This window comes from Drosophila arizonae, chromosome 5, assembly GCF_054131065.1.
Source record: "Drosophila arizonae isolate 15081-1271.41 chromosome 5, UAZ_ARI_1.0, whole genome shotgun sequence".
NCBI classification, from domain to species: Eukaryota; Metazoa; Arthropoda; class Insecta; order Diptera; family Drosophilidae; genus Drosophila; species Drosophila arizonae.
In genome coordinates, this window is record NC_142925.1 from 19,901,407 (window position 1) to 19,917,202 (window position 15,796).

The 15,796-nt window shown below is 38.3% G+C and overlaps 3 protein-coding genes and 4 non-coding genes across 7 annotated transcripts; 4 read left to right on the forward strand and 3 right to left on the reverse strand.

Annotated features, from left to right (window-relative positions):
* Positions 1–118: 118 nt before the first annotated feature.
* LOC149268693 (small nucleolar RNA U3) lies at positions 119–333 on the reverse strand. The gene has a single exon (XR_016270695.1). It is a non-coding gene; the product is annotated as a small nucleolar RNA U3 (small nucleolar RNA).
* Positions 334–602: 269 nt separating this feature from the next.
* TRNAL-AAG (transfer RNA leucine (anticodon AAG)) lies at positions 603–684 on the reverse strand. The gene has a single exon. It is a non-coding gene; the product is annotated as a tRNA-Leu (tRNA).
* A 1,505-nt stretch (positions 685–2,189) lies between these two features.
* On the forward strand, positions 2,190–2,271 carry TRNAL-AAG (transfer RNA leucine (anticodon AAG)). The gene has a single exon. It is a non-coding gene; the product is annotated as a tRNA-Leu (tRNA).
* A 276-nt stretch (positions 2,272–2,547) lies between these two features.
* LOC149268694 (small nucleolar RNA U3) lies at positions 2,548–2,762 on the forward strand. Its single transcript, XR_016270694.1, has one exon. It is a non-coding gene; the product is annotated as a small nucleolar RNA U3 (small nucleolar RNA).
* Positions 2,763–5,769: 3,007 nt separating this feature from the next.
* LOC149268695 (uncharacterized) lies at positions 5,770–6,283 on the forward strand. The gene has a single exon (XM_089472279.1). It carries the CDS (start codon positions 5,793–5,795, stop codon positions 5,991–5,993), a length of 201 nt encoding a protein of 66 aa, XP_089328405.1. The 5' UTR covers positions 5,770–5,792; the 3' UTR covers positions 5,994–6,283.
* Positions 6,284–6,740: 457 nt separating this feature from the next.
* Positions 6,741–15,227, forward strand: LOC108620586 (uncharacterized). Its single transcript, XM_089472278.1, has 3 exons — positions 6,741–10,287; positions 14,547–15,017; positions 15,091–15,227. Exon 1 carries the CDS (start codon positions 7,007–7,009, stop codon positions 7,253–7,255), a length of 249 nt encoding a protein of 82 aa, XP_089328404.1. The 5' UTR covers positions 6,741–7,006; the 3' UTR covers positions 7,256–10,287; positions 14,547–15,017; positions 15,091–15,227.
* Positions 7,436–10,142, reverse strand: LOC149268696 (uncharacterized). The gene has a single exon (XM_089472277.1). The coding sequence runs from the start codon at positions 10,140–10,142 to the stop codon at positions 9,786–9,788; it is 357 nt and encodes a 118-aa protein (XP_089328403.1). The 3' UTR covers positions 7,436–9,785.
* Positions 15,228–15,796: the final 569 nt, after the last annotated feature.

The following is a 15,796-nucleotide window of genomic DNA, read 5'->3' on the forward strand; positions in this document are numbered from 1 at the left end:
AGTTTCAACGCAACATCTTTGCAAAAAAAAAAACAACACAGAATATTGTATTCCGTTAGCTACTGATTGTACTTAACTCTTATTCTACTATCAAATTTATTCGTTAAAAAGTTTGAGAACCACTCAGAATTCGTTTTATTCGTGTGACCGAGCGATCATCGAAGCGCTACACCCATCATACGTGCAACAAGTCACAACGTAAAGGGCATAACGCAAATCCTCACGCTACCGAATAAACCGATTCATCTCATCAGCGTGGGTATGGTGTGCTTTCATTTTGTGTGAAAGTAAGTGAAGACTGACTACAGAAATGATCCTGTGAAGTATAGTCTTAAATTTTCAATGTTCACCGAAGCGCTCTATACGCTGCGCTTCCAAGAACCCGTTGAGAATTCTAAGTGTGCACACAGTAAAAAGAAACGCTCACAGTGGATGGTTACGCAATTCATCACACAGTATTTCGTTGTATATTGTTGCTCAATGAGTGCTCCAACAGCTCGATAATCAGTGAGCTAGAAAGAGCAGACACGATCGTTTAATGATTTCAAATGTGAGAAAAATGTATTTAAATGTTAAAAATAGAATAAAAAGTTCTAGCCACTTGGCAGCGGTGGGATTCGAACCCACGCCTCCGAGGAGACTGGTGCCTTAAACCAGCGCCTTAGACCGCTCGGCCACGCTACCATGTTCGCCTTGGCCGTCCAATATTGTAATAGAGCAAACTGCGAATTGTATTGCTTATAGAGTTAAATTGAATTTAAATACATTCGAATGGAAGCAACTTGTTTAGCCAATGGAACTAAATTAAATTCAATAAACTTCTACTTTGGTCTTGGTTCTTACAATGCACACAAATTTTCCAATTTAGCGCTGTCAGCTGAACTATTTTGTTAACTCATTCATTAAACGCACAACTTGAATTTCAATTGCGCCTGTTGTCTTTCGCCTGGAATGCGGCTGGCTGTGGCTGCGATTCGCCTTTGTTCGAGTTCTTTGTCAATTGTTTGAAATTTAATTTGAGGCTCTCTTGGACATGTCGCAGGAAATTCATGGGATTCGTTGGATTCATTGGATGCCTGGTAATGCCCACAATTAACTCCATTAGCATTTTGCTCCGCTTGCTGCCCAATTGCAGCTCTATGTGTCGGTCTGTCTGGCTGCACCTGGATCTGGGTACGTGATTTTTTGCCATTTTACACGCGTCTGGCATTAAAAATTTACAGCTTTGCAATTATTTGCATGCCGAGCGCCTTAAATTTGTGCAGAAATTCACGTGTGTGGCAAAATATTTTGTATGTTGACGCGGCTGCGGCTGCTTTTTGCAGACCTTTGCTGGCATTTTAATGAAACCGCAAATGTTGCCCGTGCCACGCCCACATCCTACCTTCATTCCCAAAACACCCTTTGACTACTCGCCCTCCTCCCTCGACCGCTCCACGAACTAGAGACAGGAGACTGGAGAGAACACAACGGCAAGGAAAACCGCAGACTTTGTTTTTGTTTTGCTTATCGCCCGTGCAAAGATTTTTATTGCAATTTTCTAATTTCATTGCGGATGTTCCGTCTACTGCCTGCCTTTTCCCCATGCGTATATACATATGTATGTATGAAATTCCCATAGAGCGTTTCGTTTCGACTGTCGCCGGCTTCAGTTTATGGCTGCAACAACCGACAAGAAGAATAACAAAAGCGACGGCAAATTGTTGCTGCGGTTGCACATGTGAGAGGGTTTGCCCTTTCAACGTCACGCATAAATTCGCATTTTCATTTGAATTTTAAACTCATTTCCAAGTCTCATCTAAGCAGAAAACGCTGACAGTTTTACAAAAACAAATATTTTAAACAGAATTCTTCAATATGCACACATGCATATATACATTTATATATGAAGACTATACTCAAGAAATTGATTTTGTTTTGTGGGCATTTTCCCACAATGAGCGCATTTATATGCGCCGTAGTACGGCAAGCAAAATAAACTCAAGGTGTTGCCACGAGCGCCGCCCCTAAAAATAGTTGAACAGCGAAATCGAAATATTACTGCGACTCTGTTACTCTGTTACGTCATCGACACGCGAGCACAACAAAACCAGGCAATGGAAATTTTACAGTGCGCGAGCGCATGGCATTATGTGCGCTCTCATTTTGTTATTCTCTCATATATAGACTTTGACACAAGAGCAACACATGGTAGCGTGGCCGAGCGGTCTAAGGCGCTGGTTTAAGGCACCAGTCTCCTCGGAGGCGTGGGTTCGAATCCCACCGCTGCCAAGTGAAAAATTAATTTTTTAATTTATTATACAAAAATATTTACTCTAATATCTTTAGTCAAATGACAGTTTTTAGTTGGAAGCGTAAGCTAATTCCTCACAGTGAAATAATAATAATGATGTATCATACCAACAACAACATATTAGAGGGCAGCTAGCGATGACGACGTACTAGCAACCACCATGTGCGTTTCTTTTCTCTTTGTGAGTGCTTAGAATTCTCAACGGGTTCTTGGAAGCGCAGCGTATAGAGCGCTTCGGTGAGCGTTGAAAATTTAAGACTATACTTCACAGGATCATTTCTGTAGTCAGTCTTCACTTACTTTCACACAAAATGAAAGCACACCATACCCACGCTGACGAGATGAATCGGTTTATTCGGTAGCGTGAGGATTTGCGTTATGCCCTTTACGTTGTGACTTGTTGCACGTATGATGGGCGTAGCGCTTCGATGATCGCTCGGTCACACGAATAAAACGAATTCTGAGTGGTTCTCAAATTTTTTAAATAATAAATTTCAAGGAGGAGGAGAGGAAGAGAGTAGAGCGGAGCGTGTGCTCGGTAGTTGTTGCAGTGCACAGCAATTAAAAACGTTCTGGAAACACTTGGCGTTATTGTTGAAGAGTTTACTTGTCTCCTGGACAGTGGGGGGGAGGGTTGGCGCGGCTCTCGTTTAGTTAAGTGGGCTTCGTGCTTAAGTCTTAAGGTGTGAGTTCATAGCCGTTGATGGAGGGACAGACGAAGGTGATTCCAACAATTGTGTAGCGCTGGCGCTTTTATAAAAAACAGAATTTTGAATACTTTTTTGCTGCTAATTGGAAAGCAGCGCACTTTTCTAATTACTTAGAGCTGGATGACAGTAACCTTTGTTTAAGTGTGGTCGAACGTGCTTTTGGCTTAATTTAGAGTGCTGAAAATATCTGTATACATAGTTGCGATAGACATATAAATTGACATGAAATGAAAATTCTTTATAGAAATGGAATTATTTTAATTAAATGAGTTGTAATTAAAATATAAACTGGTTAATAATTATATAATATGTTTTTTTTTTTGCTCTGCTATTACGATTTAATGTGTAACGAGAAAGAGAGAGAGAGTGAGTGAGTAAAACGTGAAATATTATCGCTAATAATTGCCTTCATTTCGCACGCAACAACAATTAAGAGTTGCCTAGCCATGGCTACGGCTTTCTGCCTGCATATGGGACATACTTGAAGGGACACGTAGACGTAATGTATTGCTGCAATGAAAAGCAAATAAGAGTACGAGTGGGAGGGGAGTGTTTCGAATACTCACATAAAAATACATTTGAAATGTGGCAAGAGTAAACCGCAGCATTGTCAGCAAACATTCATTGAAACATCATCATTATCAACATTATCATCGGCAAACGGCTCGGTTCATGTAACTGTGTAGCAGGTGCCGGGCAGGGCAGGGCGGGGAATCGATGCTGTAATTGATGTCTTTGCGACATGTTCCCAAAGTGTTTACGTTGAGAATTACCCAAGTGCCGCAGTGTGTAAGTAACCGTGTGTATGTGTATGTGTATATTTGTGTGCGAGTGTGGGAGGACATGTCACGCCCCTTTGCTAGTTGACAGCCTGCCGTTTACGTGCACTTAATGAAATGTGCCCCAAAATGGAAGCACGTTTCGGGCATCTATTTAATGAGCCTGCAAGCGAAGGCAAAATGCTTTTCCTTCCTCTGCCCACTCCACTCCACTCCAGCCAGCTTCCTCTCGCAAGATGTTGATGTGAGTGGGGGAATTTTCTTTTTAAATGTCGCAAAGTAAATTCAATTTTCATTCGGATGAATCGGGCAACAGCCACATCAATAGCAACTGCAGCTGCAGTCGCTGCATTATTCAATGGCACTCAAAGCAAACGCTCACCTAAACCTGGCGGCTTCTATACCCAATACTCTCGCCACACGCGCTCTACATACTCTCCCAGCCAATTCTTCACATCTCTCTCGCCCGCTCAAACCGCATTTTAAAATTCATGTGTTCTCTCAACAATGCTCCATAGAAAACAAAATGCGATTAAATGTGTGGAAAATGCCGCAGGATAAACCACAATGGGCTAAGGCACCGTCTTGTTTGCACATGTGTCCCACAGCTGTTTCTGCTCTTTCACCACTCCCCTCTCGGCCACACATCCTTCCACAATCCTCAATGCCAAAAGCCATGCAAAGCCAGCCACAGACACACGTCGAAGGTGCAAAAATGCGTTAAACATAACATGCTAATTCCGGTTGCCTGCAGCTTCAATCTTTCAGCATCAGCTTCAGCCGCAGGAACACCTCCAGCTCCACCCCCACCCCCACTCCCATGGGACCGCACACTTGGTGGATACGTAATATGAGCGTTCTGTGTGCCATTTGATGCTGAACATTTGCTTTGCAGCCAGTTGGCTTTGTGTTTGCGCCGTGGCAAAGTTTTGCGGTCACAGGCTACACTTTGCCCGAGTGGGCGTGGCATCGCCGAGCTGGTCAGTGGAAAAGGAAACGCTTCGAGTCGTTGCAACTGCAGACGTTTGCCTCAAGCTCACCTGAAATTCGAGTTTAAAGTTTGGAGCGTTACGTCTAATAGAGAGAAATAACTTTTTCACAATTAACGCAAACACCTAGTGTAAATTTGGTGTGAATAACAGTTGAGAATAGGAATTTACTGCTATAAATAATATATCAAGTCAATATATGTGCTTATGCTCAGGCATGAACGGTAAAAATATAAAAAGATGATTACAATCCTCCTACATAGCAGATAGTGTAATAGAAATAGATAATGTTCACATGCGTAGACTCTAAAATTGGCAGGTGAACGTTGACCCTTACAAACAAAGCGATATTTTAACAATATGGAAAAATTTAAATTATTTATAAAAGACATTAATTTTAATTTCATTTAAAATTATTTTCAAAGTATTTTAGTAAAAAATATGAGTTATGGTATTAATAAATAAAAAATTGTAAAAGATGAATAATAAATAAAACTATTTTTTATTTATACAAATTAAAATTTTAAATTTAGAAATGTCATTAATATTAAAAAAAAAGTAATAATAATAAAAATATACCTCATAAATATTATATTTAATTAATGTAAATTCTAAATATTTTAGAATTTTAAAAATTTTTATTTAAATATTATTACTATAATTATTGGAATAGTTCAAGTACAAAACAGTCAAAGCAGATGTTTATTTCTCTATATTGTCTTAGAAATATTATGTATATACTATACATACATATATGTATATGTAAATACTGTCTTACAAAGAGGTATATACATATATTAAAGACATGCAACTATAAATATTTTCAGACTGCAATACTTTATTAAAATGTTGCACTGTAAATCAGTTTCAAATCGTTAAGATCTCAGCGCGATTAGAAGCTTTTACTCTTCCCCTCTCTGTCTGCCCATCGTTGTGTGCCTCGCGAAAGCTCTTTGTATGCTCACTCACGTGGAGCTTTGGGCATAGCATTTGGAATTCAGAGCGTTCAGTTATCGACAGTATGGAGAACGGTAGACACGGTCCGAAGAGCTTTATGCACAGGCCAGCTGCTCGCATCGCTGCAGTGGTGTTGGTGGTGCACGCGGTCTGCTGGATCGGCTGGAGCGCCATCAATCCCAGTACAAGTAACACTAGTCAGGCGGCGATCGCTAATGCCCCATACGAACGGATACGGGCCGCAGTCGAGAGCAAAGACCAATAGCTCCCACTCGCTCAAAGTGTTCATAACATATCCAATTACACAGCTTAAAAGTCTCTTCATTATATAAACACTCTTCTTCGTCTTTCGGCTGTGACTGCATTTGCATGTAACTGGAAAATATTCTACTAAAGATTAATATATATTTAGTGAAAGTTAATTTAGCCAGCATTTAATTTAGTTTGTCTGAGTATTTTCCTAAAACTGTGAAAATTAGCAATAAAGAAAAAAGCTTTCAAAATATGGACAAACGAGTCTTTCGCACAGTGGTTAGCTTTCCATTAAAATTATTTTTTAAATAAATAAAAAATTAAATAAATAGTTCTTTTAATAAAAATTAAACACAATATTAATAAACAATTATAATTAACTAAAATAAATTTTTTAAAATGCATGTTGAAAAAAATATTATCAAACATCTACTAGATTTGATTTATTTAAATAAATATGTTCAATAAGAAATGCATTCTATTAATATGCTAATTGCTAAGCTTGAACACTTTAAAATCAACAATCGCATAATCACAGAATAAAAACAAATATTTTATATAATTAATACGTATTATTACTTATTTATATATGTATTTATTATACCCTGAGCCCATTGTTTTTCTTATACAAAAATTAAAGTTGAAATTGTAAAAGGGAAAATGTGTTTTTAATATTAAAAAATAGTTTATTTCAAAACAAATAATAATTGCTTAACGTTTTATTAAATTGTGTTTCAGTGCGAGAAGACACCGTCGGTTCCAGTGTATTAATGGAAAGTTTCGTACAAAAGCTTGCCAAGCAGTCTCACTCAAAAGCTCATTAAGTTTACTAGACTGTTGCTAAAGCTCTACTGCCCATTCGCTTGTTTACAAATGCCATTGTTCAAGTTTTAGTGGTAAAGCTTAGTTTATGGCTCGATCCACAGTTTGGAGATTGCAAACAGGCTAATCTTCGTTTAGTTTCTCCATTAACTCTGAGCTGGTGTGAAGGCCAAGAAGTAAGCCTCGCTAAGAAATACACTAAATATGCTAGCCGATCGTTCGCTTCTCGTTCTCTGCCTTGGACTGTTCCTCTGCTGCGAGAGTCTGCCCACGAACTCCTTGTCCAACATGAGGCTGCCTACACCGACACCGATAAAGACATCGACATCGATGTTCCAGAATACTGATACGACGACGTTTCCCGTTCTTCAGAGCATATTCACTCTGCCGGAGATTTGTAAGGAGGGCTTTAAGCTGACCGGGGAACCACAGCGCTGCCGCAAAATCGCGTAAAAGGGCAACCAGGCGATCAAGTTTCTGATCTGATAACCGGTGATAAAAGTGATGTAAACAAAAATCAAATAAAGTTACGCAAACTGCAAACTGAATACATTAATCATCAAATCTGTAGCCCCAGCTGAATCGCTGCGCCAGCCGTGAAAAGTTCCCAATTGCAAAAATAACACATGCATATAATTGGCTCAGGCAGCCGCACTTAAATATTTCGGTAATAGTTTATTTATAAAGCTTATGACTAGCATTTGGTGGATACGTGCTGGAAGTGCTTTGCAAGTATTACGAACAACAAACAGATAGTCGCACTTCACTTATCGCCAGAGCAACGCGTTGCACTTGAACTCAACTTGGGTGCGAGTACTCGGAGTGTTCAGGCCGGCAGTCGGCAGCGCCCGAGGTATATTTTGAAGCGCGGTGGACACTTGTTCACGCCAGCAGACCTCACCGGACTCGCTGCGGTCATTGCACTCAGATATATCAGCAGCAGCAGCAGTGTGAGCAGCTGATATAGATATGCACCGGATATTATCTTCATATTGGGCAAATATCGACAACAATAGGCCAGCGCGACTTGACTCGAACTAAACGCTTGAACGTAGTGCGTAACCCCTTTTATACAGACAACAGCCAAGCGATTGCCCTGTTCTCGCATTACTCAAACCAATTTCTGTCGCCATCGTACCGCTGGGACTAACTACTGTACTATCTATAAATTACGCAGCACGCGCACAAGTATTCCCCGACATGGGATCGTCAGCGAGTAGCGGAAGGGAAGGTACTTACTGAAACATTGAATATAGCAGGTAAAAGTGCTTTAGTGGAGACTGATTGACTAGGCGATGCCCTACGCCTTGCGTAGAGTTGACAGTCCCATTTATGGAATGCTATAGGAATTAATTTGCTGAATAGTTATTCTTGTAATCTTCATCAAACTTTGCTATTTTCAATGGGTTCAGACTATAATAAGAGGTATGTTGCGCAACTCTTTTAAGAACTTAAAAATCATATTTAAAGAAATTAAAAAATGTTTAACAAATTAAATATAATATTAGCCGTACATCTACCTGCTGGCTTTAAGAGTATTCGCTCTTCTTCACTATAGCTACTAGCTCTATTTATTGTGGAATCGCCGACTGTGATGTCATAGTCATAGTCACAGTACATAGTGCACACACTGTTCTTGGTAAAAGGTTAATTGAATGACGCATTTGATAGAGAGAAAAGCTCTGGATGAGTTCCGTTTAGAGGTGTACGTATATTTATTAAAATTTACCTCAGCATAAATCAATTGTTTATTTTAGTTTTGATATTAATGTTATTCCAGCGAATCAATGTCTCGCGTCTCAGCTGTCTGTAGCTGTGTCATGCCTAACGAAATCTCGGGTGCAATTGCAAAATATATACATATAATAATGAATCACGATTAATAATGAAATATTACATTGTTTATTTTTGTTTTTGTTTTTAGTAGAGAGCATTACTTACACTGCCTGGAAATAAATTGAATTGTAAATCTTCGATGAGTAGTTGACTAATTAACTTCAAAATGTTTATTAAAATAAAATTTCTAAGAAGAAACAAAAACTGTATTTTAAAAAGTTTTTTTTACTGATAACAATAACACAAAAATACTTTCATACTTTAGTTATTGAGTTGCGAAGAATAAAGACCTGCATACATATATAAAAACAAGTAAGAAAGCTCTAGTCGAGACTACTCGACTACGAGATCCCCTGAACCCTTGGAGTAATAGCTATTTCAATAATTTTTCGCGTCTATCAGCTTACACAAGAAACACGCAGGCATACATACACACATACACACACACACACACACATTTACATACATATACACACACAAGCATTAACTCCCATGGTCTGCAGTGAGCGCTTACTATGAGAATTTAATTGATTAATAACTTTTTTTGTGGACGTACGATCTTCATGAAACTTTCAGATTATGATTATAACATGGATATGCATGTAATTGCCAAAGCACAAGTCTCTAGTATTGAAATACGCTTTTTACAAAAGTGAGGGTGAGGGGGTGAATTTAAGGGTGGGGGGTAAATTTTAACAAAAACCGAAATTGTATAAATTGCATGTAAGCATACATTAAAAATTTGGAGACTAGCAATAAAGGTGTAGAAGATATATAGCAAGACGGACATTGCAGGAAACCAATATTTTCTATACTCGTACTTGTACACAAGCTAGAGGGAGTAAACAATTTATGGCTCCTATATATTATAGTAATTTTGGTTAGCTCTTATTGTAACATTAACACATAAAAAAATTTTAATAACTGAATTTACAAAATTATTTATATTATTTCACTATATGCGAGGAAGAGAGTTAAATACAAATTTATTTACTTTTCGTTTGGGAGACTATTTCACGAGTGAGTTCAATCAAGAGCCGCTGTGCCTCTTACTTTGCAATTCCCTAACTCAATGAGCAGATAACATATGCAAGGCAATTAATTTGTCACACAAACGTAATAATTGTACGACTAAATATGTTTTTATTTAAAGAGTTAGCTCAGCCCCAAAGCGACATTGACCCGCATGCAGTTTTTGACCCGGCGGGCACTTGGCCACGCTGCCCAACACTAAGCGGTGGTCCACCGTGGGCAGCTCCGTTGTAGTTACATTGCTGCCCACCGGATGCAGCACGTCCACAGTGGTGCCGTCATCAACTATAGTACTATTGTCAGCTATAGCAATATTGTATGCTGCAGTCCTGTTATCACCCACGGTGGGGTTGTAGTCGAAGAAGTCGTCATTGGGGAACACGAGGCGATCGTCGACCACGCGCGTCTGGACGATAAAGATATTCCAAGAAACAATGCCCAAGATCAGCATGTGTACGGCTTTCAACTGCATTGTTTACTTGTTTATCTGCTATGTCTGTCGCTGTAAGATGATCGCAGAAAAAACGCGTTTGGCTGCTTTCACTGAACTTGAGAGACTGAATCGCGACGCGCATGGAGTGGATCAAAGAGCGTCCGAGCAGATTTTCGTAGTACAGGTACTAGCGATAAGAACTCAATATACAAACAAACAAAAAAAAGCAACAGCAAAGTACATTTTAGAAGCTAGTACGCTTTACAGTTCCAAACTAGAAAGTAAAAGCTCCTTTCCAACTGCTCGAGTTGTTAAAAGCCGAGCTGAGAAAACTCTACAGTGCCGCCTGTTCGTATATGCCCAGACTCCACTATAACTCAAAATCATTTAGCCTAGCCTACTTCTACTTCTTATTGACATTATTATTTTGATCATTTTTTCTCCATTTGGTTTTGATGATGATGAATCATAAATATATACATAATTGTATGTATATGTAGATGGAAAAAGCCCGTTTGTAGCCTAGACAAAAAATTCGAGTGCTTTTAATTCTTAGATATATTCCTATTTTGTATATTGGGGTAATAATTTTCGCTTTTTATTAACTCTTCGCGATGAGTAAACAAACGGTGCCCATATACACATCTACTGAATCAAACATAAAGTAATAAATTATAATTATAATTGAAGATTTAAATAAAAAAATTTGTAATAATCAATATTAACAAATAATAAAATTCGATTAAAAGAAAACTTTACAGTCAGAGTTGATTTAGCTGAGTGAAAAAATTTCATCACGCTTTAGTTTCTAGTATTTCATAATTAACTGATAACAGAAATTAATACAAATCGAATCTGGAGATATTGTTTTATTATGATAGAAATTATATTTTGGTAAATTTGATTCTTTGAATGATCATTTATTCAAATTATATCTGATATCAAATACATTAACTATAGCCAATGTGGGTTGGGTTTTATGGAAAATTTAATATACATACATATTTATATCCAATCAGAAAAAAAGTCATAGTTTGTTTGGCTAACTAGGCTATGCTTCAAGCATTCTGGCGACAGCGTCCGCCCCATAGTTCGGTTCCTTCGGTGCATATGGGATTCGTGTCAAGTAGGTTGCGTTCCTCAATCGATTCCGGTTGAATAATTACGGCTTTGCCCTTGGGGTCTTTAGATCCTTGAGCTTCATTGCCTTCATTCTCCGGTGGATCTTGGCCACTTGGTTGGAGGCGTGGCTGCGGAGGATTTCCGGTAAAGCCAGAAAGTAGGTAGTTTGGCTCTGGTGGTTCTTGGCCACTAGGTTGGGGGCGTGGCTGAAGAGGACTTCCAGTAAAACCAGGTTGTAGGTAGCTATGACGATGACCCGCATAGGCCTGCAATAGCTGCGCATTTAGCAGGGCTATCAGCAGCCAGCCCAGCGATAAGAGGCCGTCTTTAGCTTCCATATTCACGACTTCGCTGCTCACGAGCTTCTGTTTGCGTCGTTTGCTAAAGTGCGACTGAGATCAGCTCATCGAAAGGTTTTCAAATATTGTTTCCAATTCAGATTTCAACGGAACTAATAAGCCGAGATCGGCTGCTCGCTCTCATATGCACATATGTGCATATACATATTTATCTTATTTATACCGAGAGAACTTTCCGATTCTAGTTGCTTTTAAGAGATTGCTTTTAGAGATTTTAAGAAATTGTCTCATCAATTGATTTTGGGATATTAGCTGCGCTTAGTTTTCCGTTAGTTTCTTACACAGAAATTCAAATTATCCAGACGAATTTTTTTTCGATTTAGTCGAGACTCTGGTACAGTCCAGTTTTATTAAAATACAGTAAAAATAAAACATGTAGAGATTAATGTCCGTCTCATATGATTTCGCGTTCTTTTCTTTAGTAATTTTTTGGATTCTTGTTGGGCTTATTTGAAAATATTAAAAAAATTCAAGTTATAGAGGTCCAGAGTAACAGCTAGTCGATCATTATTTACATCTGTTGAACAGTTCTTAGGTCTGTTAACCGGAAATAATTGATCGGTAGTACGCAAATTCAATTTATACGAATTCAATTAGCTGCAGTCTCCTAAGCCTCCTTAAGGTATCCAAGGTTAACAATATGTATTGCATTTATCATGGAACTATAAAAATATTATCAATAATAAATTGATTAATTCATACTTTGTACGTTATTCCTAATGCACTGATCATTGAAGTAAAAATAAAGCTGCTTAACCTCAAGATGCCAATCTGGAAAATGGAAAAATGAAAAGCTTTCGGAGGCAGCATTAGCATAAGCTGCAAAAGCTTCAAAGTACTCGCTGTTTTTGTACTCAATGCTCCCATAAAAACTCAAGCTTATTGCATGCGCGTTTATTATGAACCACTCTAGGCCTCCTTGCGACAATGATTTCCAAAAAGCTTAAGGCCACTTCCGCAGATGGGGAGCGTATCCAGTGTAATGCGTGGTCCGATCTCAACGGTTAGTGGATCAATTTTGGACGTTTCCTCTATGATCTCTGCGGGCTTGACGGTTGAAGGTGCTGTCTCCATGTGAAGGAGCTGTTGATCCGTAGGGAGATTGTTGCTTGTGAGCTTCTTCTTTATTTGCTGCACCTGTGTACTTCTATGCAAAGCGGATCGGCTGGTCTCATCTTTTGCAATAAGAATCCCTCTGCCAGATGTAAATCGTCCCCCGCACTGCCGCTCTCCGTTCTCATCGATTCGGCTACAATTGGAGGAGTTTTGTGTTTCAGATGAATCGTGTTGGCTGCGCACAGTGCCAACGAGAAGTGCATCCACAACAACAACATGGGTGCTGCGATGCGTAAAACTGGCTTCAGATGAATTGAAATCATGTTAAAATACGTTTATTCTACCCAAATTCGCATCAAAGACTAATTGCGAAGAGACTCAGCGCCCATGCACAAGGCTGCCCAGTCTCCAATTGTTATTGTTGTTGTTGTTGCTGTTCTCAGTTGTATCCGACGATAAGGGTAAACATGAAACACAAACTTGTATAATTGCATTCATAATGAGATTGCCTGGCAATAGCATCTCGATTGTCTCATTCGCTTGAGAATCTCAAAAATGCACTCACTATAGAAAATAAGTTGTAATTGATTTAGTCATTAAGCCGAGCTTATTTGAGTCAGCTTAAAACCAGTATTTGACTATTCAGCTCGCTTAAACTTATATCCGCAGTTGCACTTACCTCAACAAGCACCCACGCATAAACACGCATGGGCTGCAGTGTGCGCTTACTATGAGAACTTAATTGTTTTATAACTTTTTTTATGGACGTACGATCTTCATGAAACTTTCAGATTATGATTATAACATGAATATGCATGTTGCCAAAGCACAAGTCTCTAGTATTTGAAATACGCTTTTTACAAAAGTGATGGTGAGGGGGTGAATTTAGAGGTGGGGGGTTAATTTTAACAAAAACCGAAATTGTATAAATTGCACGTAAGCATACATTAAAAATTTGGAGACTCTAGCAATAAAGGTGTAGAAGATATAATTTTATAACTGGTTTTCGATAAGGGTTTTTATCGATAAAAAAGATCGAGATGAGTTATCGATTTTTAATGATAAACTTGATATGCGCGCTGTAATTACGGACATTTAAAAAAAATTTGAAGTCTCTAGCTCTTATATCTTCTGAAATCGACGCGTTCATACATACGGACGGACGGACAGACAGACGGACAGGGCCAAATCAACTCAGCTCGTCACCCTGATCAAGAATATATATACTTTGTGGGGTCTGCCACGCCTCCTTCTGCCTGTTACATACATTTCAACAAAACCATTATACCCTGATTTCCCATTGAAAATGGGTTCAGGGTATAAAAAAAAAAAAAATAGAATGTTGCAGTGGGGTGTTACCAACTAGAGAATACTCATTCACATCCCATCAGCAATTTAGCAGCTAAGTTTAGCTCTGATACTGTAGAAAATGCAGTTTTTCCCGATTGGCCACGCCCCTACTAGGCGTAGACACTTCATTTATTACCAGTTCTTAAAACGAGCTGAAGTTAACGTGCCTGCAAAATTTGGAAGCCTATGCTCCAAAAATATGAAAATTATCCGCCATAGCTTTTTGGTCTTGGGAGGTCAGCCCGAGTATATATATCATATTTCAGGTCTCTAGCATCAATACTGCCCAATACCTAAATTTGTACAATGCGTATTTGAACTACTGGAGTCTTGTTTGGAAAATATACGCATGTCATCGTTTTAATCATGATCTGAAAATTGCATGAAGATATTCACGCAAGTGTTGTTCCTTGAGTAAGCGGAAAAGTATTAATTTCTCGAAGGCCTCAGGAGATCTCGTAGTCGATCACTCTCAACTAGAGATTTCTAACTTTCTATATAAAATTTGATATTGTTCTTACATATATATATATCTTTCTTTTTTTTTTCATTTTAGTTACTTTTCTTCTAAGGACTCCGGATAGAGCAGGATAGCTATTAAAGTACAGAGAAGTAGAAAGAGTTTCATGGAGCAAAAATGGAACTGTTTTTAGATGACTGTAGCTGATTGAATTTGTAATGGTATTAAAATAAATATTTAAATTGTTCTTACATAAATCGCCATTGGAAGACCAAATTGCCATCTGCCTGAGATTATAAAAGCAGATAATTAAATAAAAGCATTTATTTCTATTCATTATATAACCATTTCGAATGCAGTCAGACACACTCAAGAATATCGCTATATAAGCTCAACCTAATTTGATATTCTACATAGTTGAAGAAGACTAAATCTCAAACATGAAGCTCGCACTGATTCTTGTGGCCGCTTTAGCAGTCGCTTCACGACCACCTCATCCGTGGCAAGTCCCTGGCAGCGGTTAGGTCAGCACGGACTCATTCCCAAAAGTTTTCCGATAATAAAAGGGTTTGAATATTATTTTGTTGTGAATTGTATTTCATTTTTGATTTTATTGAAAGCCCTTACAATCTTATCATAGGTCAAGTACAGAGATGTCATTGGTCGAACACACCTTCTATATTAGCTACATCAGTTAGGATGAATTGATGTGTATCTCAAAATTAAAAAAAAAAAATAAAATAAAAGATTGAGTATTTGCAGTTTTGATACAGAGAATTATTATTAGTATTTTATTAACTCCATGGGAGTATCCTTGCCTCTTGCAAATTTGAGGCTTCTAGCTCGTAAATTGCAGGAGATATAAACTTTTGCGGTTTGCCACGCTTCCTGTGGGCGGACATATGTCCGCCATAGCTTTTTGGTCTTGGGTGGTCAGCCCAAGATTATATATCATATTTCAAGTCAAGTAGCTTCAATAGCGCAGAAATAAACTGCGTTTATACAGACAGACGGACAGCAAGACGGACATTGCAGGAAACCAATATTTTCTATACTCGTACTTGTGGTACACAAACTAGAGGGAGTAAACAATTTATGGCTCCTATATATTATAGTAATTTTGGTTAGCTCTTATTGTAACATTAACACATAAAAAAATTTTAATAACTGAATTTACAAAATTATTTATATTATTTCACTATATGCGAGGAAGAGAGTTAAATACAAATTTATTTACTTTTCGTTTGGGAGACTATTTCACGAGTGAGTTCAATCAAGAGCCGCTGTGCCTCTTACTTTGCAATTCCCTAACTCAATGAGCAGATAACATATGCAAGGCAATTTGT

Bases quoted from the DNA above. Each gene is read 5' to 3' on its own strand.
- LOC108620586 (XM_089472278.1), top strand. From the start codon at position 7,007: ATGCTAGCCGATCGTTCGCTTCTCGTTCTCTGCCTTGGACTGTTCCTC.
- LOC149268696 (XM_089472277.1), bottom strand. From the start codon at position 10,142: ATGCAGTTGAAAGCCGTACACATGCTGATCTTGGGCATTGTTTCTTGG.
- LOC149268695 (XM_089472279.1), top strand. From the start codon at position 5,793: ATGGAGAACGGTAGACACGGTCCGAAGAGCTTTATGCACAGGCCAGCT.